Source organism: Armigeres subalbatus, chromosome 3 (assembly GCF_024139115.2).
Source record: "Armigeres subalbatus isolate Guangzhou_Male chromosome 3, GZ_Asu_2, whole genome shotgun sequence".
Taxonomy (NCBI): Eukaryota; Metazoa; Arthropoda; class Insecta; order Diptera; family Culicidae; genus Armigeres; species Armigeres subalbatus.
In genome coordinates this window covers 50,066,494-50,088,150 of record NC_085141.1, presented here as the reverse complement: position 1 = coordinate 50,088,150, position 21,657 = coordinate 50,066,494, and the positions used below count along the sequence as shown (strand labels likewise).

The following is a 21,657-nucleotide window of genomic DNA, read 5'->3' as shown; positions in this document are numbered from 1 at the left end:
TTCTTTTCTTTTTTCCTTCTTCCTTTTACTTTTCCCTTCTTCTTTGTTTTTCTTCTTTCCTACTTATTTGTTATTTCATTTTCTTCTTTTTTCTTGGAGTTGGAAGCCCCTTTCAATCTTTCTTCCTTGTTCTTTTTTCCTTCTTATAATCTTCCTTCATTTTTCCTTCTTCCCTATTTCTTCTTCTTTACTTATCATCTTTCTTCTTCTTCATTTTTCCTTTTTCCGTATTATATCTTCTTTCTTTCTTCGATCTTCTTTCTTCCTTCTTTCTGTTTCTTTCTTGCTATAGATGCATACAAAAATGACCTGCAATTTAAAGTCCGAAGGCGACGAGAGCAGAAAAACAACTGCTGGGTACTAAAATCCTACTTACAATCATTTCACCGTTCTGAAAATCAATTACAAAACAATTTTTCTCCATTCCAATTGCAGAAACTCATCCAAAGTCATGAACCTGACTTGTTGAACCTGGAACATAAATAGTATCTTATAGCGGAAATTTCGGCATACAGAAAGGGTCGGACTTTCAAGCATTTTTATACTTTTGTGCACAATAAATATATTATTTCGATCTGCTGTTATTCCTACTGATGAGTTTCATTATTTAAATTTGCTTTCTCACGCCAGCTCAGCACTTATGATGCTTCCAAAATCGCTCTACTTGTTGTACGCATAACTTTCGCCGTATTTCCTTTTTAGAAAAATATGCTTCTGAGAGGAAGTCAACGAAATGATCCCTAAATAACAATTATGTAGTACTCAACTGTCTTCCTACTAAAATTAGATAAAATCATCAATTCTAAGGAGAAAAAAAAAACAAAATAAACAATCCGCGTCGCTAGAAAATCTTCTATCATGTTTTTCATTGTTGGTCACACAAGCTAGGAAAATGAACGAAAAATAAATGATTCCTACACATATAAAGAACACGTTACAATGTATTGCCTAATTTCTTTTGCTTGGAGTAAAATAGACGTTCGCTTTACATATCTTGCATAGTAATATGTATATAATTTCGATTTCATTCAGATGCCTCCTCTATACGATTGCTAAAACACGAATAAGACGTTGCACTGACTGGATGACTGACTAATATCGTTTTGCGGCATGCTTGGTTGATATTATCCTCTTTGTGATAGCGAACGAATGAATGGTTTTAAAATCTATGTGAACTTGACTTAATGAGCCTGTGGATCACCACTTTTGTATCAGGTGTTGGTATGATGCTGCATAGTTACCTTTATCACTTCAGTCGATTGCGGTTACATCGTTCGCCGGATGCTTCAGTCGAAAGCGGTTCAACAGTTTAACAAACGGGCACTATTACTAGAGTAAACGTATTTAGATTGCTTATACGAGAGTACACAGTGCGGTCGATTGTTGATCTCTTAACAAATTACACGAGCAAAAACTTTTACGTTACAACAAGCGATTGTTTCCTTAGATTCTTTTTCGTTTTGTTTCGAGGACAACACTTACACAAGGAAAGCACGATGTTACGGACTAGAAATCGGAAGCAGTGGATAGGAGAGGACGCACTGTGATTCGATGGCGAACCAGGAGAGGCGCTATCAACGGAATCAGACAGGGACACTCACAGATGGTTTTGCAAGAATGACAGTAACTTGGTTTCGTAGTGCTTGCTGGCTTCTAGATTGCGCAAGGAGTGACGCTCGTTCGGGTAGACCTGCAGCTGGTACGGTTTGTTCGCCTTGATCAGTCCGTTGACGAGCTGTGATGTGTGGAAGAAGTGGACATTCTCGTCGATTAAACCGTGGATGATCAGCAGACGGTTGTCTCTGTTGAGGAAGAGCAGAATGAACAAGTGTAGATGTTGAGAAGGCAAAGGCAAGCTACTATTCAAATTTTATTTCTCAATAATGGTACGTTGAGTGGAGTTTTCTCCCTTCGAATAAATTTGTAAAAAGATATATCGGCATTCGTCATATCTTCATAATTCTACGAGGCAGTCAATGGCTGATGGTACCCGCTTCTTCTTCCACTGCACTCGCTTTATCTTCCATTTTGCGTTCGTTCTCAATATCTTTTCTTCCGATCAGGTTCAAGTTTTCCGAAACTGCTTTATCCTTTGGTTCCAAGCAGTTTTTTTTTTCCAGACAACAATTCCAGATATAACCCGTTTTTTCGTTCTTTGCTTTCTTCTTCCAGGTCGATGCCACGAATACCAATGTACATATGCCCTAAGTCAGATTACGCGGGAATTTTTCATCTTGTCAAACGCTTCACTTTCCCATATTGTTCGAGTGCCATCGATAAGCCTCTATCACGTGTCTCTGGCGGCAAGTCGAAGACACGGAGGTATCTCAAGTAATGAAATGTTTTTGGCTCCGCATTCTTGTTAAGCGACTGCTTCACCTGCTTTAGAGGGAAAGGCATAGAATAATCCCAACGTTCAAAAAGTAAAGGATCAAGAACATTATTTAGCTCTTTTTTAGTGGAATGTTTAGACGATGTCTTATGACAAAGTAAAGGATGTTTTAACAGGTTGTAGAAGATTTAGAATGAGATTTTAGTAAAAGCACCTTTAAATATTAAAAATCGAAGTATGTACCGTGAAGTACCCTAATTTCACGCAGAACAGAGAAAACAGAACTGTGCAATAAAAATTCTATTCGACTAGATGCTGATGTCATATTAGAAATTTGGAGACAGTACTCGTCGATAGTAAATCCTTCCGCACGCGATGGGATATGAGCAAATCAAACCACCTTCCTTTTGTCAGTGGAGATATATCAGCTTCCACACTGATATTCTGCCCTTCCCCTTCATACGGGAGCTTGGCAGAAGGAAGGTCGTTTGATATGCGCCCATATTGCCCTCCGCTCGCTTTCAAATCGACTTCTATAAAAACATTCTTCATGCCTGCCGTATCCTAACGGAACTATCAATTCTATACTTTCGCCTCTAATTCTATCATGAACATGTAGTACGTCTAAGTTTGGAATATGATTTTCATATCAACATTTCTCAGCTAATGATTAATTCTGGGGGCTTCCACGTGAGGCTGAAAACTCATAAGGCTGAACACGTAAGGAAGAAAAAGTGGAAATCTTACATAAGGCTGAAATAATAAAAGGCTGAAACTCGAATGTGAATGAGGAAACACACGGATATAAACCGAACTCTTTTTGCGACTCCTTGTTTTTTTTTATTCATTTTTTTGTCCGTACTGCACAAGAAATTCGGAAGTATAGGATAGAAAGAAACAAGACTTTATTTATTGTTCTTGGTTCTTGCATTTGGTTTGGTGATTCTTGCTTCTATATTTTTGTTATTTAGTGGGGTCCCGTAGCGTAGTTGGCTACACGTTCGCCTTACAAGCGAATGGTCATGGGTTCGATTCCCAGCCCCTCCACCAAACCCTCGTCAGTCGCCAGATCCGCAGCCCATACGGTGGCGTTCGGGGTACGTGCCTTACCGTCACGGCTGCCTGATGACGACTTTACAACTTGTTCTTCTCGGAGGCATTGCTCCAACGTTACCCGGATTAATGGCAACCGAACAATGCAACGATCATTGAATACACGACATAGACAAACGGACACAATGGACTCACGATGAGATGGACTGGCAACGACAATAATAATGGTAATGGAAGTCTAAAAATAGATTCTATGTGGATTCTGTAGAGTAGAATACCACAGTAGATCTCGGCACAGTAGCGGTCAAGTAACACAGAGTGCCTAACAAATAAATAAATGAATAAAAAAAAAATTGTTATTTACACTTCTTTATCTCATCTTTATCTCTTCTTTCTTCATCTTTCATCCGTCTTACTTTTTCCTTCTTTCTTCATACTTCCTTTTTCTTTTCCTTCATTCATCGTTTCTCTATCTTCTGACGTCTTTTTTCTTCTTTCTACATTCTTCCATCTACCTTCTTCCTTCTCCTTTTTCAACTGACTTCTTCTTTCTTCCATCTTCCTTCTTCATTGTTTTTCTTCATTCTTCCTTCTATATTTTTTTCTTCTTCCTTTTCTATTCTTCCTTCTTTCTCTTTCCTCCTTCTTTCAACCTTCTTTCTTCTTTATTCCTTTTTTCTTCCTTCTATCATCTCCTTTTTTTCTTACCTCTTTCTTCCTGCTTCTTCCTCCTTTTCCCACGTTTCTTTATCCTTCTTTTTTGCTGTTTTCTTCTTCTTTCTCCTTCCTTGTTTCTTATTCCTTCTTCTTTATTCTTTCTTGCTTCTTTCTATCTTCTTCCTTTTATTTTTTTCCTTCTTCCATGTTCCTTTTTCTTTCTTCCTTATTCGTTTTCTATTATTCTTCTGCCTTCCAACTACCCTCTTCAATCTTTCTTCTTTCTTCCTTCTTCCCCATTCCTTTCCCTTGCTTACTTATTCGTGCTTTCGTCTTTATTTCTTCTTCCCTGTTCCTTCTTCTTCTTCCTTACTTCCTTCTGGCTCCTTTCTTTCTTCTTCCTTCATTCTTCTTCCTTCTTTCTACTTCCGTCTTCTTTCTTCCTACTTATTGCTCCGCTCCTATTCCTTTTTCCTTTTTCTTTCTTTTTTTCCTTCTTTATTCCTTCTTCCTTGTTAGTATTATTTTATTCTTTCTTTCTCATATTTTCTCTTCCTGCTTTCTACTTTATTATTGGTTTTTCGTTCTTTATTATTTATAATTTATTATTAATTCTTTGTTCTTGGTTTTTTATTTTCAATTCTTTATTCTTTATTTTCGTTTCTTCATTGATTATCCACTATTCAACCACTCAACTTGTCATTGCATCCCACCGATTTCAGCGTTTCGTCACATTTCAGCCTTCTGATTATTTAGCAGCCTTTTAAAAGTTCCATCCTTGTGAGATTTTCAGGCTTTCGAAATTTCAGTCATATGAGTATTCAGCCTTATGTGTTCAGCCTTTCGTAGGATACCCTAATTCTGTGATATGTTGTTTTTAATGTATGGGGTTTCAAAATAATTACGAATGTATGACTAAGCTTTCAAAAGATCTTAAAGTTCCAGAGGAGCCAGGGTTTCGACCTGGCAACGATATTTGGTTCTGGAAAATGCGTGCACAAACTGTCTCGTTCGCATAAGGGAGTAAGCCGATTCTTCTTTCTACATTCTTCCTTCTCCTTTTTTCAACTGACTTCTTCTTTCTTCCATCTTCCTTCTTCATTGTTTTTCTTCATTCTTCCTTCTATATTTTTTCTTCTTCCTTCTTTCTCTTTCTTCCTTCTTTCAACCTTCTTTCTTCTTTATTCATTTTTTCTTCCTTCTATCATCTCCTTTTTTTCTTACCTCTTTCTTCCTGCTTCTTCCTCCTTTTCCCATGTTTCTTTATCCTTCTTTTTTGCTGTTTTCTTCTTCTTTCTCCTTCCTTGTTTCTTATTCCTTCTGCTTTATTCTTTCTTGCTTCTTTCTATCTTCTTCCTTTTATTTTTTTCCTTCTTCCATGTTCCTTTTTCTTTCTTCCTTATTCGTTTTCTATTATTCTTCTGCCTTCCAACTACCCTCTTCAATCTTTCTTCTTTCTTCCTTCTTCCCCATTCCTTTCCCTTGCTTACTTATTCGTGCTTTCGTCTTTATTTCTTCTTCCCTGTTCCTTCTTCTTCTTCCTTACTTCCTTCTGGCTCCTTTCTTTTCTTCTTCCTTCATTCTTCTTCCTTCTTTCTACTTCCGTCTTCTTTCTTCCTACTTATTGCTCCGCTCCTATTCCTTTTTCCTTTTCTTTCTTTTTTCCTTCTTTATTCCTTCTTCCTTGTTAGTATTATTTTATTCTTTCTTTCTCATATTTTCTCTTCCTGCTTTCTACTTTATTATTGGTTTTTCGTTCTTTATTATTTATAATTTAATATTAATTCTTTGTTCTTGGTTTTTTATTTTCAATTCTTTATTCTTTATTTTCGTTTCTTCATTGATTATCCACTATTCAACCACTCAACTTGTCATTGCATCCCACCGATTTCAGCGTTTCGTCACATTTCAGCCTTCTGATTATTTAGCAGCCTTTTAAAAGTTCCATCCTTGTGAGATTTTCAGGCTTTCGAAATTTCAGTCATATGAGTATTCAGCCTTATGTGTTCAGCCTTTCGTAGGATACCCTAATTCTGTGATATGTTGTTTTAATGTATGGGGTTTCAAAATAATTACGAATGTATGACTAAGCTTTCAAAAGATCTTAAAGTTCCAGAGGAGCCAGGGTTTCGACCTGGCAACGATATTTGGTTCTGGAAAATGCGTGCACAAACTGTCTCGTTCGCATAAGGGAGTAAGCCGATTCTTCTTTCTACATTCTTCCTTCTCCTTTTTTCAACTGACTTCTTCTTTCTTCCATCTTCCTTCTTCATTGTTTTTCTTCATTCTTCCTTCTATATTTTTTCTTCTTCCTTCTTTCTCTTTCTTCCTTCTTTCAACCTTCTTTCTTCTTTATTCATTTTTTCTTCCTTCTATCATCTCCTTTTTTTCTTACCTCTTTCTTCCTGCTTCTTCCTCCTTTTCCCATGTTTCTTTATCCTTCTTTTTTGCTGTTTTCTTCTTCTTTCTCCTTCTTATTTCTTCTTCTTTATTCTTTCTTGCTTCTTTCTTTCTTCTTCCTTTTATTTTTTTCCTTCTTCCATGTTCCTTTTTCTTTCTTCCTTATTCGTTTTCTATTATTCTTCTGCCTTCCAACTACCCTCTTCAATCTTTCTTCTTTCTTCCTTCTTCCCCATTCCTTTCCCTTGCTTACTTATTCTTGCTTTCGTCTTTATTTCTTCTTCCCTGTTCCTTCTTCTTCTTCCTTACTTCCTTCTGGCTCCTTTCTTTCTTCTTCCTTCATTCTTCTTCCTTCTTTCTACTTCCGTCTACTTCCGTCCGACCCATAGTGTTATATACCGATCGACTCAGCTCGACGAATTGAGGTGATGTCTGTGTGTATGTGTGTGTGTGTGTGTGTGTGTGTGTGTGTGTGTGTGTGTGTGTGTGTGTGTGTGTGTGTGTGTGTGTCTGTGCGCACCCAAAAAAAAAAAATGTCACTCATTTTTCAGGTACTTATCCTTAACCGATTTACTCGCAACAAATTGCATTCGACGCAGGATACTCTACCATTGTTTCCTATTGAAAATTGGTCAGATCGGACTATGGGCTCGGAAGTTATGGCCAAAATACCACTTTTTTATAGAAAAATTGAGTAAAAAAAATGTCACTCATTTTTCAGGCACTTATCCTTAACCGATTTACTCGCAACAAGTTGCATTCGACGCAGGATACTCTACCATTGTTTCCTATTGAAAATTGGTCAGATCGGACAATGGGCTCGGAAGTTATGGCCAAAATACCACTCTTTTACAGAAAAATTGAGTAAAAAAATGTCACTCATTTTTCAGGCACTTATCCTTAACCGATTTACTCGCAACAAGTTGCATTCGTCGCAGGATACTCTACCATTGTTTCCTATTGAAAATTGGCCAGATCGGACTATGGGATCAAGAGTAATGGCCAAAATACTATTTTTATAATGTACGAGAAAGGCACCATCACCGCTAGGTGGATTAATCAGGGTTTTTTCCTTCTTTATTCCTTCTTCCTTGTTAGTATTATTTTATTCTTTCTTCATTCTTTCTTTCTCCTATTTTCTCTTCCTGCTTTCTACTTTATTATTGGTTTTTCGTTCTTTATTATTTATAATTTATTATTAATTCTTTGTTCTTGTTTTTTTTATTTTCAATTCTTTATTCTTTATTTTCGTTTCTTCATTCATTATTCACTATTCAACCACTCAACTTGTCATTGCATCCCACCGATTTCAGAGTTTCGTCACATTTCAGCCTTCTGATAATTTAGCAGCCTTTTAAAAGTTCCATCCTTGTGAGATTTTCAGCCTTTCGAAATTTCAGTCATATGAGTATTCAGCCTTATGTGTTTCAGCCTTTCGTAGGACACCCTTATTCTGTGATATGTTATCTTTAATGTATGTGGTTTTAAAACAATTACGAATGTATGACTAAGCTTTCAAAGGCCTTAAAGTTCCAGATGAGCCAAGGTTTCGGCCTGGCAACGATATTTGGTTCTGGAAAATGCGTGCACGAACTTTCTCGTTGGCGTAAGAGAGTAAGCCGTTCCAACCTGGGAAACTAGCCTTCTCTACGATTTCTCACGACGCCTACGCGCAACGAATGCAACGGTGCTTGTAAACACGCAACCAATCCTAGCACGGATTTGGGAGAAGATCGACGTGACTCTTCGGCGGCAGAAGGTTAGATTCCGTGCTGTGAGTTCCTGTTTTGACCATATTGTCACGCTCCACATCGTTATGGAGTAGGCCAATGAATTCCAATAGGCAGTTTCAAATCAACCTCTACTTTCGTATGCCTAATTTTTACAACGATGTACGTACAAAACCAAAATACTTACTCATCGGGAAACTTGTGGATGTAATTAAGCACCGATCCCGCCGTGTAACCAGATCGATTATTTTCCGGAAGATCCATGTACCGTTCGGTGTAACCCGTATCGTAGAACTCCCAACTGGTCACAGGCGCACCAGCAATCGACAATTTGAATATCTCCGGATACTGCACCAGGCCCATCAAACTCAGATAGCCACCTATGAGAATACGTACTCAGTAATCAGGATGAGAGCAATCACATTTTGAACGCTTACCATAGGACCATCCGTGGATCGCCACCCGGTCCATGTCTATGTATCCGAGCTGTTCGGCGATTAGCTTCAGCACTTCAACCTGATCGTTCAGCTCAACCGTACCCATCCGACAGCGAATGTGACTCTCAAACTGCACTCCTCGATGCCTGGACCCTCGCGAATCTACGCAGACTACGCAGTAGCCTTGGGCCGCCAGCATGTGCATCCGCAGTTGTCGCATACCCTAGAACGATGGAATTGCAATTATAGTTAGGATTCGTTTATTAACTTGTCTAAGGAACACACATACCTTGAAGGTGTTGCTAACGGTTTGAACTTCCGGTCCGCCGTATACGTTCAGTACCGTGGGGTACTTGACACCCAGCGTAAAATTGTGCGGCTTGAATACCATAGCATGAATCGTTTCACCGGACGCCAACCGGGGGCTGTAAATCGTTGGATTGAATTGAGTGTTTTCCGACGGTCCACCCTCGAACAAATATCCCATTGAAGTCAGCTCCAGGCCGGACACACTTCCGTTGAGACATGTTTGCTTGACCTGCATCATCTCCCACGACGGTAGCGTCTGGATGTTGCAGTACGTTTGCAGGAACATTGTGCAGTTCTGTGAGGAAAAAGCGGGATAATTACAACTGCGTAATCAAGTGGAAATAACGTAACATACATCATTGAACTCTACGGTAAATGAGTATCCAGGAACGGTGAGCAACCGTAGCAAGTTCGGTTTATGCAAATTGACGGCATAGAGATGTTTTTCCAATGGCGTTTCGCGAAGACCCATGAAGTAGACCAACTGATTCAGCCTGTCAAACCAAACGTTTCGTCCCAGCACCTCCCAATCGCCAGAGGTTAGTGCCATCTGTGAATGAGTACAAAACAAAAGTTAGAATGGTCGATTGAGTAACATCAGACCCACTACTTGACCTTATTCACAATGCGGGGTACCAGCGTGCTTCCAGAGCCATCCAGGTTTGTGTGATTATAATGCTGATGTAAGTGACTATTGCTGATTCTTTCCGCTCCGACGCTGGTATCCATGTGATGACAGTGATTGCTATTAGTATTATCGACAGTGTGATTGTTTCTAGAACTGCTACCATTGCTACTGCCACTTGCAGCAAGACTAGAGGTTACCAAGTACAGATGCCGAAAGCCTGTTTCCTCCGAGGCCCAGAGGAACGTGACTCCATTGTCCGTTATTTCGAGAAACTGTAGCACATCGTTAACGTTCACCCAGTTTTTGGAGGTTTCCGAGTAGATGACCTGCAGGGGATAGGTCGAACGGTCCAGCGGAAGTTTCCAGTAGTCGTTGGAAGATGAAGGTCTCGTGAAGTTGGTAGACTGCGCATGTTGCCCACTACTTCCAATAGGAGAAGGTGACGAACTGCTGTACAGTTCGCAGAAGTTATCCAGTGGAATCAGCACCAAATCCAATCGTTGCTGGATACGGTTCAGCAGCTGCGCCCAGATACTGCGGAAAATAGAGCATGCAGAAATGGTTTGTTTGAATAACGTAAACACATGTGACATAATTGATAGGGTCACGGAAGGTAATATTAGCATAGTATGAAATGTTGGCTCAACACGCAAATATATCAAGAACTCAGCGGTAATACACAGTTTTGTAGGGAAATATTTATCGCCGCTGATTAAGAAAAGTGTATCGAATCGATATTTTGACGTAAACTACGTCTAATACTTGTGACAGATATATGATGCGAAAATCACTGTACAACATAAAATCATATATCTGTCACCCAGAATCACGGTGGTATTACCCAAGCAATGATGATTCTACGCTGATACGTACCCTGCTCTGCGCCCGTTGTATACAACGTTACAGGTACAGTGCAAAGCAAATTTGAATGCAAGCAATGCTAGTAACGCAAACAATGGCGCCATCTGGTTGCGGTCACTACCCATCATTGACGTTAAAACATAATAAGAAAAATGTATTTTTTCTTGTTGGAATATGAAAGCGACCAATTAACGTGTTCGTCGGCGATATATTTTTATATTCCATTTTAATTCAAACTACTTATTTTAGAAATTTATATGCCACATCATTTCACTAAATTTACTAAATGATACGTTCAGTAGGCATATTGTAAAATATTGTAACTGTTTGTTCTGGTTATAATTGATGACCTTAAATGATTTTCTTTTGCCATTATCAGCTTTTTTGAAATCTGATTTTCAGACAAGTCTGGAACGCTGATCGTTTTTCTTAGTTTCTTGTAAATATTTCTTATAAAAAGGAAACGTCAACATATTTTCTATTTATATTTTAAACTAATTATTTCCCAACAATTAAATGAATATTTCATCGCCTACAAGAACACTTATCAAGTGTTTTATATTTGATTATCGATCAAAAAGAATTAGAAAATTTATTTGTGTAAGAAATACTTAACAGCACAGATATCTCCATCAATCCTTTTACTAATTTTAACATAAAGTGTCCAGACTTCTCGGATTATGCAGAGCTGTCCTGGATTCAGCCTGATTGATCCGAATTGCCCGGAAAATGTCCCGCATTACCACATGATGAATCTGTAAATTCTGGATAAGCTATGGCATTCGTAAGAAATTGGATTAAAAAAATGGTCCAGAGCCGAAAAAAGAAATCTGGGACACTCTAGAGGGTCTACTGAACTTGGAGAATGGAGGTTTAAATATTTTTGAGAATCTAGGCCATTTCGCCATTTCCGTATATGTACTAAAAAATCAACGAAAATTGAAATTGTCAAACTGAATCTGAAGTATTTGATTACCCGGGAGGGTTTAAAGAATGTGGGAATATTAAGAACTTGTATGATTTACGGAGTAAAACGTGTCTGAAGATATTCTGTAAAGTTAAGGTCATGGCAATGATCCAATCGAAGCTCTAGAATCTAAGAAAATGGGATATCAGAAAATGTGAGAAATCCTTTTGGAGTATCCTTAAATCAGCAAAGATCTACAAAGTTAGGAAAACGCCTTTAAAATCCGAAGAATGTTCAGATTGTACACTAATTTTTTTTTAAATCACGATAATAAAGAATATAATAATAAATAAATACTTACATATTTTGTAAGACAGCGGACAATGCCTGGTAGACTAGAAAATTTTGCATATCGAAGAATTTCCACGATTGGAGCGGGAACCGTTTTTAATAGGGATTTTTTGGGCGTAAATAGGGATTTTGCGATTTTTGTCCATCCCAATAATCATAAAAAAGCTGTACATATTGGTAAAATAATTTTGATAACGACAAATTAACTTTTTAGCAATTTTACAGATAGTAGTGTTTCTTTACATCAATCGAAAATTCACCAAGTGTGTTTTAAACAACAATAAAAATGTTTAAAATAATCAGCAAAAGGCCGGATTTTAACGAAGTATGTATTTACATTTTATTAATATATTTACAGGTCATGTAAAAATGGAAAATAAATTTTTATTATTTTGTAAGAAAAATCTGTATGTAACGCAGATAATACAATAGTAACACAGCGAATGGTAAAAAAATATGTGTGTCATCCTGCTGCTGTACGCGTACAACATGGTACGTGTATCACTGTACAGAAATCCAAATTTTTATTGTAATGTAATCCACAAACAGGTTTATGCAATTTTAGACCAACCTTTGAAAAGGACTTTAAAGTCAATTTTTGACTAAGGGGAAGGCTGGGATGCTATTATTATTTATTCAGACTAAGGCCGAAGTGGCCTGTGCGGTATATAAGAGTCTTCTTCATTCGGCTCGGTCCATGGCTACACGACGCCAACCACGCAGTCTACGGAGGGTCCGCAAGACATCTTCCACCTGATCGATCCACCTTGCCCGCTGCGAACCTCGCCTTCTTGTGCCCGTCGGATCGTTGTCGAGAACCATTTTCACCGGGTTACTGTCCGACATTCTGGCTACGTGCCCGGCCCACCGCAGTCGTCCGATTTTCGTCCCTTCCATCCACTCCTGCGGCAAAACTTCATCCTCTCAAATCTTGGTAATGACCCAGTGCAGCGCTCTAGCCAGTGCCTCACCACCGTGTTTAAATAGCTCTCCTGGTAGTTGGTCAACCCCAGGGGCTTTGTTGTTCTTCAGCCGGCCAATCTCCTCCTGGATTTCCTGGAGATCCGGAGCCGGTAAAATTATGCCCTGCGCCCGTTCTTCCAGGTCCATCACCATACCCGTCTGCCACATCGCCATTCAGGTGTCCTTCGTATTGCTGCCGCCACCTTTGGATCACCTCCGGCTTGTTCGTAAGAAGGTTTCCGTTTGAGTCCCTACACATATCAGGCTGTGGCACGTGGCCCTTACGTGAACGGTTTAACTTTTCATAGAACTTTCATGTGTTATCTCGCGGTACAGTTGCTCCGTCTCTTCACGGTCTCGATCTTCCTGCTGGCGCTTTTTCCTCCGGAAAATCAAGTTTTGTCAGTTCCGCGCCCGTTTATATCGTGCCTCGTTCGCCCTCGTGCGGTGTTGCAGCAATCTCGCCCATGCTGCATTCTTCTCTTTCACTAACTGCTCACATTCGCCGTCATACCAGTCATTTCTCTGATCCGGGGGCACCGTGCCAAGTGCAGCGGTTGCGGTGCTACCAATGGCGGATCGAATATCTCTTCAGCCATCTTCAAGAGACGCTGCGCCTAGCTGTTCTTTCGTTGGGAGTTCCACTTCCAGCTGCTGCGCGTATTCTTGGGCTAGTCTATCGTCTTGTAGCCGCCCAATGTTAAGCCGCGGCGTCCGACTTCGACGCCTGTTGTACACCGTCGAGAGTTTTGAGCGCAGGCATACTGCAACGAGGTAGTGGTCGGATTCAATATTCGCACTGCGGTAAGTGCGGACGTTCGTGATGTCGGAGAAAAATTTACCGTCGATTATAACGTGGTCGATTTGGTTTTCCGTTTCTTGATTAGGTGATCTCCATGTGGCCTTGTGGATATTTTTGCGGAGAAAGAAGGTGCTTCGGACTACCATTCCGCGGGAGGCTGCGAAGTTTAGCATCGTTGGCCGTTGTCATTCGATACGGTGTGCAGACTATCCGGTCTGATGACCGGTCTATACATTTCCTCCCTTCCTACCTGTGCGCTCATGTCACCGATGACGATTTTGACGTCCCGCAGTGGGCATCCATCGTATGTCTGCTCCAGCTGTGCGTAAAACGCTTCTTTCTCGTCATCGGGTCTCCCTTCGTGTGGGCAGTGCACGTTGATGATGCTATAGATGAAGAATCGGCCTTAAATCTTCAGCTTGCACATCCTTGCGTTGATTGGCTGCCACCCAATCACACGATGGCGCATCTTACCCAGTACTATGAAGCCGGTTCTCAGCTCGTTGGTGGTGCCACAGCTTTGGTAGAAGGTAGCCGCTCGATGCCGGCTTTTGCACACTTTCTGTCCTGTCCAGCAGGAGAGGATTCAAACAAATTCACTGCCGATCAGATACACTATAGTAAAATGTCTAGAAACAGCCTATCAAACCTGTCATAAGACGAGTTTATACAATCCCATTGAATTCCACCACTTAATTGTATCTTGACAGATACGTATTTCGACCTCAACAGTAAGGCCGTCTTCAGTGTCTCGTACTTGACTCGACTTGGTACGAGACACTGAAGACGGCCTTACTGTTGAGGTCGAAATACGTATCTGTCAAGATACAATTAAGTGGTGGAATTCAATGGGATTGTATAAACTCGTCTTATGACAGGTGAAAACATTCCACTAAAAAGCTCAAAATAATTTTCTTAGCCTATCAAACCTTCGCATCGGACACCTCAACGTCAGAGGCCTTATGGTGTTCAAGGCGATGGTGTAAAAATTCTCCTCGATAAAAATCAATACCACTTTTTAGCTACAACTGAAACCAAGCTCAAGTCCACTTCTCCGGCTGGTCCTATCCGTGTTCCGGGATACAATTTCATCAAGCACACGTTGCCCTCCAGACGGGGTCGAGGAACAAGGACATGTGGTGGAGTAGGAATATACGTCAAGAAAGGAATGAAAGCTACTGTTATTATGAAATCTTCTCAAAATTCAGAACTTCCGATCGCCTGACGTATTGAATTTCTTGCAGTACAAACAAGAATTAACGAACTCTACATAGGCGTTGTTGTCTTGTATAACCCGTCTAGTTCCAACCAACAGTTAAGTCAAGTCTACGAGGAGCTACTATTGGACCTGCTGGAATTTGGTTTCGACCGTATGTATGTTGTGGGAGACTTCAACATCAATGTTGCTGCAGCTCAACAAACTGCAAATGCGGCTGCCCTCCAGCGAATAAACGCAGTGTTTAATCTTGCAATCTTTCCAACTGGTCCTACACGCATTACTGATATCAGTGCTACATTCTCCTGATTCTGTAATGAAATCCAAAACCACTACAGCAAACACAATCTCTGATCACGAAGTGGTGTATTTTCTCGCCAACATCCGGGTACAGAAACCTGCTGCACAGACCATCCGGGTACGAAACATTCAAGACATAGATCAACTGCAACTACAAGCGGATCTTCTAGCCAAGGATATGCGAGCCTTCTATGCAGACATCGATTCAAGTACCAAGTCAAATCTGTTGAGTACCGAATTGAGAAACCTGCTTGAAAGGCACGCTCCTGAAAGGTTCATTATTGTTCGTGATCGGCGTACACCATAGATCACAAATGAAATACAACAAGCAATTGTGCACAGAGATCTTGCCTATCCTCTTTTTTCGCGAAACTCGAACAGGGCGTGCGCTGTTGTACAGTGGCAGGATTATGTAGGGAAGCGGAATATAACAAGCTCGCACATTTCTGCAGCGAAGAAGCGTTATTCAGAAGAACATTTCAATCTCAACTTGCCTGCTAAGAAGTTTTGGTACAATCTGCGAAGAGAGGGGTACACAACAACTCAAAAACAGCTAAATTTGTGTAAACGATTTGACTCCGGATGAGATAAACCAGTTCTTTGCTGAAGGTCATCGTCAAGTGCAGATCGATAACCCCATTGTTGCAGCGGCAGAACCCCGACATAGCACAAATATTGATCATGGTGCCATGATCGTCACACCGATGCCAACGCTGTCTGTGTCTGCTTGAAGTTATATGAAATTTAGACGAATGCGACCGGTTCGGATGCAATCCCGGTATCCTTCATAAAACTGTTATGTCATGTTATCCTACCACTTTTGACACACCTCTTTAATAGCATCATCGATTCTAAAACCTATATGAAAAAAAAAGCCATAGTCACGCCTATACCCAAAACCTCCAATCCTTTTCAACCAAAAGACTTCCTGCCGTTCCAAGATTTTGGAGAAGATCTTGTTGGATCAAATTACCGAATACCTCAATAATGCTAATCCCGCACTACTAGCACCTTATCAATCTGGATACCGAAAGGGCTTCAGCACGACCACTGCCATTACCAAGGTAGTACATGACATTTATAACAGTTTCGATAACAACCACTGCACGGTCATGGTCCTTGTCGACTTTAAGCTGGCATTTAATTGTGTCAATCATCAGCTACTGGAAAACAAACTGAATAAGGTACACTGGGGGAAGTGGAAAAGGAAAAATCGATAGTGCATGTTTGAATTAGTGTAAAACCAGTTTAAATGATTTAAATGCGTTCAGTCAAAATGGGTTATCAAAAACAGTCAATTTTGCACCAACTGTGTGGTAATTCATACCATTTTGGTCGCTTGAAATTTATGGAAATAGATTTTAAAATTAGGAGTTGTTTTTCCACTTACCCTAGAAGGATGGGGTAAGTGGAAAACCCATGTTGCAACTTAACAACATTTTACCCATGTGAATTTGTACAACAATGTTGTACGAAGCAGCAACGCAGACCTTGCAGCGGTGGTCGGGTGGTCAAAGATAAACTGTTTATTCTCTAAGCCAAAGAAGACGCAAGCGATCGTTTTTAGTAAGACGGGCAGAGTTGTTCCGGAAGAACACATCGTATTCAGTGGCTCAAGGATTCCAGTTTGTAACAGTGTAACTAATCCAGGACTACAGTTGGACTGTAACCTGAGTTGGACGCAGCAGGTGAATGACGTGGTGAAAAAAGTATATGGCACTCTGAGGACATTCCGACGTTTTACGGCAGTGCTCTCTCTTCCGACTCGACGCAAACTAGTGCAAGCCGTGGTGGTACCATTGTTCACCTACTGTGACGTGGTGTACTATCCTGGTATGTCAGCCGCACTCCGAGAACAACTCCATCGCTGCTTCAAATCGGCGATTCGTTTCGTCCACAACCTTCGTCGTCGAGATTTAACCGCTGATGTACGGGCTACTATTCTTGGACACGATCTTCCTTCCAACTACAGGTATCGCATTTGTTGTTTCATGAAGCAGGCCTTCGACGAAACACTCCCAGAATACTTATTGCAACACCTACAACGATCACAGCAGCAACGTAAAAGAGGATTTAACATACCTCGATACACAACATCCAGCGAGAAAAGTGTTTTAGTATTCGGACCATCATGCTGGAACGGATTACCATTAGAAGTTAAAGGAGAAGATAGAATATACGCATTTAAAATGCTTTAAGAAGAGTAGTATAAACACTTCACAAATTTAGTTAAATCTTGTTTAGCTCCAATGCATTATCCATATATATAGACTTCCTTGACTTAATGTACAGTGTAAACTAAAAATTTTTCGTACCCAATAAAAATTACAATTACAATTAAGTCAAGCCGACTCTACGTTTAATTGCATTATGCTCAGCCCATTACTTACTATTTTGAATCCGGTGTCCAGCCAATCCGCACGATGTACTCCAACCAGGGAAACACATACGTCAACGGGCACTGCAGTTCTTTAATACAGATGTCGACGATTTTCAACGACTCCGAAAGGCGAAACTGAACCAACTTTAGTTTTGATTTTGCGTTCGGTGATCCTGCCCGTGGAAAGCGATACTCTTCGTAGTCTCCGCCAACGGATTGCGATGATGGGAACGTGTACAGACTGACGTCGCTTTCATCCACCTCCTCGTAAACTATTCTATAGATTTTGTCGTCACTGTTAGGTTGCCACCAGAAACCCTGATAGCGGCTGAACTCCTCCTGCATGACATACGAGGGCACTCCAGCGGTCAAGGGATCTTCAGCAAACGATCTTCTACCGTCATGAGCGTAGGTTAATCGCTCGCTGTGGCCACTAAGAGTATGTACAACCCAAATGTCCCCATTGCATACGTACGCCACGAGATCTGAGTTTTGTGGACAAATTTGTGGATCTATGGCAGCTGACCGCTGGAAGATTCTCAGTTCTGATGGAAACAATGCTCCCTCACCATAGCCAGTATCCAAGCACTGGTACAAGGTATTACATGCTGGGAACACTATCTTTCCACTCGATTTATGCAGCTCATAGGAAGTGATGCCCCATATCGACAAACGTTTCCGCTCCAGAAGCAGTTGCACTTCACGTGAATTACTCGTAGATAGATGAGAAATTATCGGTTCCAAAGTAGGGCTCCATTCCAGCCGCATCGGGGCACGATTATCCTTTTCACTTTGAGGAACATCAGCATAGAACAACACAGTGTCCCATCCGCTCGAGGGTGGTGGACTGAGAAAATATACTCTCGTCCGTCCATCAGACAACGTTCTGAAGTTAACATTCATTGGAAACATGCTCGCCAACGAAGCCATCTGTCGTCTCATGTCGTTGACTATGGACTTCAATTCGGACCACGATTTCTTCTGACCACTTCCACTACTCCGTATAAGAGGATCCGATAGTTTCATTAACCGTGACTGCCCATTAGTCTCCAGAGCGTTCTCATCGCCACTATCATCACTGTCCCGAATATCTCGTCCACCGGAACCACTGGCAGGACCACTGGTGCCTCCACCACCGGCACCCCCCACAATACTTCCGTCCATCTTCTTCCGTATCTTTGCCCAAATTCTGCTAGCTTCCTCCAAATTGGCAAACAGCGCTAACAAAATGGGCAGTACGTGACCTAGATTTAGTTCACCCAGTTCGGAGGCCTTTCGTTTTTCTATTGCGTTTCGTTAAATGCCGTGTTACAGTCCCTTAATGGATGCCAAACCACATCCTACTGTGTTCGTTGGGCTACGGACCCGTATCACTATCTCGCCACTCGGGATGATGATCCACGCCTTCCCTTATCAACAACAAAATATAATTCACATTAGGGTAAACCAAAAAAGCTCAATGTTGAAAAAGTTACATTTAATAATGTATATTTAAAATTCGCTTCTTATACCAAATCAGAACGTTGTTTTTGACGGTAATCATTTCAAACAAACTTATTAATTAAATGTTGTTGTAGAATATTTACATTTTTCAAATAATTGGCTTACAATAAAATGTAACGATTCAAAACTGTTCTCAATAAGCTGTTCAGAGCCAAGATCCAGAACTTGTGAAAATGGTTTTTCAATTGCGCATGTGTTTGGGGAAGTACGTATTAGTAAATAGGGCGACAGAAGAAAGTCGGAATGAAATTGAATTTCGCGACAACTATTTTTTTAAACTAAGACCTCTGCACATGACATAAATGGAGCATAACATTTTAAATCATTTTATTGTTGTTCTGAATCTAATTGGTTATTTTGCCATAAAACAAGGCAAAAGCCAACAGGATATCGTACCCAATAAAATTACAAACTGCAAATTATTGTTATACATTTTGTTCAAAAATCATTCGCGAATTCATTCTTTTTAGAACGTTGTAGGAAAGAGGTCAACACCAGTCATTTCGTTTCAATCAAAAAGTGTTATGAGGGGGAAAGTGGCGATCCACAATTTTCAAATTTAGTGCTACAAAATTTGTGAACAATCTCCAGTTCTAAATTTTGCTTCCACCCTATCTACATATTGTAATGTAACGCCTTTTTATGGGAATTTTTTAATTTATTTTGTACAAACCAGCTGCTTGAATGGCTCTCTGCAACTTATACTCGATGTTTGCAAAACGACTAATAGGCTATTCATCGTGAGAATCAAATGTATGAAGGCTCTTTAATGGAGATAAAAAGTTACTTGTTATTATATGATACAGCTCGTAGTCTGAATGACCTGTTGTATACAACATCTAATTTGCACTTGGCACCTTTTATAACATTTCATTTCAGTCAGTATACAATAAAGAATAAGTGATAAAGCTTGTAGTCCGAATAGCCATAAGACTAAAATCTGAGAACTAAAATAATCCTCAACTTGAGAAGAGCTTGAATCGATTAGAAATTGCAATATTCTATTGATTGGGTCTAATAAACCTCTGTCACAAAACTATAAATCAGGCCAAGAAAACATATAATCCTGAATGGGTGTCCATGCCTTCTGTCGAAAATTTGTTTTCAGACTGAACATATTAGCTTGATGATTTAACGTTCCAACATTGAGTGTTCTTGGGGCACCCTACTCCGCATACAGACTTCGATTATGCACGCAAACCAATCCGCCGTCCCCGCGTTCACTTGTTATCGGCTGATGCTCCTCCGCGTTCAGCAGCTCTCCTGCGATGCTCGTGACTATCCGCTTTTTGACAGATGATTCTTTCACCAATTTAATCCATAATCAAGTCAACGCAGTTCCCCCACAATACACTCCAAGGATTTTCAGTTTGTTCACTTCTACGATGTTGCGTTTTCCATTAACTTATTTTTAGGGACACACACAGAACAGGAAAATATGCACACGGCCAACAAAAAGTACGACGATCGACGGATGATGCGGGATTTGGTGATTGCTTGCGCCACCACTTTCTCTTTTCACTGCGGTTTACAGACAAAAGGAAAAGACTTTTTGCGATCCAGTTCGTCGCGTTCGTCGCCTTTTTGGCGTTTTCTTTCGCGATGATGCACTTTGATGGGGGACGGTGGCGCCTCCTGACGTTTTGGGGCTTTTTGTTTTGATTCTGTCCTTTTGAGTGACAGAGAGGTGACAGCCTAAACGGCCTAAACTGACAAGTTTGCAAGTGGGGTATCCCTCGGCAGAAACCGGGGTTACCCCAAATGACATAATGCTATTTGGCACAATGCCGTTTGGCATAATAGACCAATGCAAATTCTAACTTAACCTCACTTATTTTGACAGTTCACAGAGCTTGTTTACAAGGTGTTAGAAGAAAAATCGATGAGGGGAAAATTAAAATTCATATTTTTAGTTTAAAATTGCTGTGATCCAAGTATTTCAATGATATTGTTTGCATTCAGCATGAAATCAATCGCAAAGGATATCTACATGCGAATAAAATGACCAAACAATTTTATCAGAAGCTTCGCCGGAGACTAAGTCCTAGTGAAATAGCTCTGTGAACTGTCAACCTACGTCATCTTGCACTGGTCTATACCATTTGGTACGAGTTAAATAGAGCTTGCTGACGTTTAATCATTTTTCTCTTTCAAGCACATAGGAAATGTGGGATACCGAACAAGATACCGAAAGTGTTCTTGTTCTATAAAGCATTCAGTACACTGTTTGTTTAATCGACAAATATTTGTCATAGCCTGTTTTAACAAAATTTGACGTTTGCTGATTATTTGACATGCGCCAGTACACGATGAGCAAATATTTGAATAAAACCTATTTGTCATATATTATGTTTGAAAACTTTATTTGATTATTTGTCAAATGTTTCTTTTGAAAAAAGACAGTACATTGTTTGTCGTCAAACTCGCATTAGAGATTGTTGTTTTGCTGGGTTTGGGTTCATGACTGGGTCGGGAAACAGATGGGTTGTTGCAAGAGCTACGCAGCAATCACAATTTAGAGTACAAGAACTTCGTCAGAATGTCCGCCGCCGATTTTGACTACCTTTTAAGTTTGGTTGGTACTCGTATCCAGAAGCAGGACACGAGTATAAGAAAATCAATATCTCCAGTAGAAAGATTAACACTGACGTAGAGATTCTGCGCTACCAGAGAAAGCGTCACTGCAATATTTATTCAGGATTCCACAGACGACAATCTCCAGAATTGTTCCAGACGTTTGCCGGGTCATATATGAGGCCCTTAAGGAACTTCTGTTATCTATCATTGGAGAATTAATCCCTCTGTTAAAAATGAGTGCTGTGGAATTT

General features: G+C 40.3%; 1 protein-coding gene across 6 annotated transcripts; it reads right to left on the bottom strand.

The window, feature by feature from the left end:
* Window positions 1–536: 536 nt before the first annotated feature.
* LOC134219564 (dipeptidyl peptidase 9) lies at window positions 537–20,474 on the bottom strand. Of its 6 annotated transcripts, none has more exons than XM_062698330.1 (8): window positions 20,008–20,474; window positions 17,337–18,735; window positions 9,534–10,080; window positions 9,274–9,468; window positions 8,899–9,213; window positions 8,610–8,832; window positions 8,360–8,552; window positions 537–1,802 (listed from the first exon to the last, which is right to left on the bottom strand). In XM_062698330.1, the coding sequence occupies exons 2-8, from the start codon at window positions 18,488–18,490 to the stop codon at window positions 1,598–1,600; spliced, it is 2,832 nt and encodes a 943-aa protein (XP_062554314.1). In that variant the 5' UTR covers window positions 18,491–18,735; window positions 20,008–20,474; the 3' UTR covers window positions 537–1,597. The 6 variants fall into 6 exon arrangements, with proteins under 6 accessions (XP_062554314.1, XP_062554315.1, XP_062554313.1 ...); XM_062698331.1 differs by having other exon boundaries at window positions 17,337–18,730; XM_062698329.1 differs by having other exon boundaries at window positions 20,012–20,474.
* Between the last annotated feature and the right edge of the window lie 1,183 nt (window positions 20,475–21,657).

Excerpts from the sequence above, each read along its gene's own strand:
- LOC134219564 (XM_062698330.1), bottom strand. The coding sequence starts at position 18,490 with ATGGACGGAAGTATTGTGGGGGGTGCCGGTGGTGGAGGCACCAGTGGT. Across the intron at positions 8,833-8,898 it reads CCGTTAGCAACACCTTCAAG|GGTATGCGACAACTGCGGAT; the intron begins GTATGTGTGTTC and ends CCATCGTTCTAG. Across the intron at positions 1,803-8,359 it reads ATCCACAAGTTTCCCGATGA|AGACAACCGTCTGCTGATCA; the intron begins GTAAGTATTTTG and ends CTTCCTCAACAG.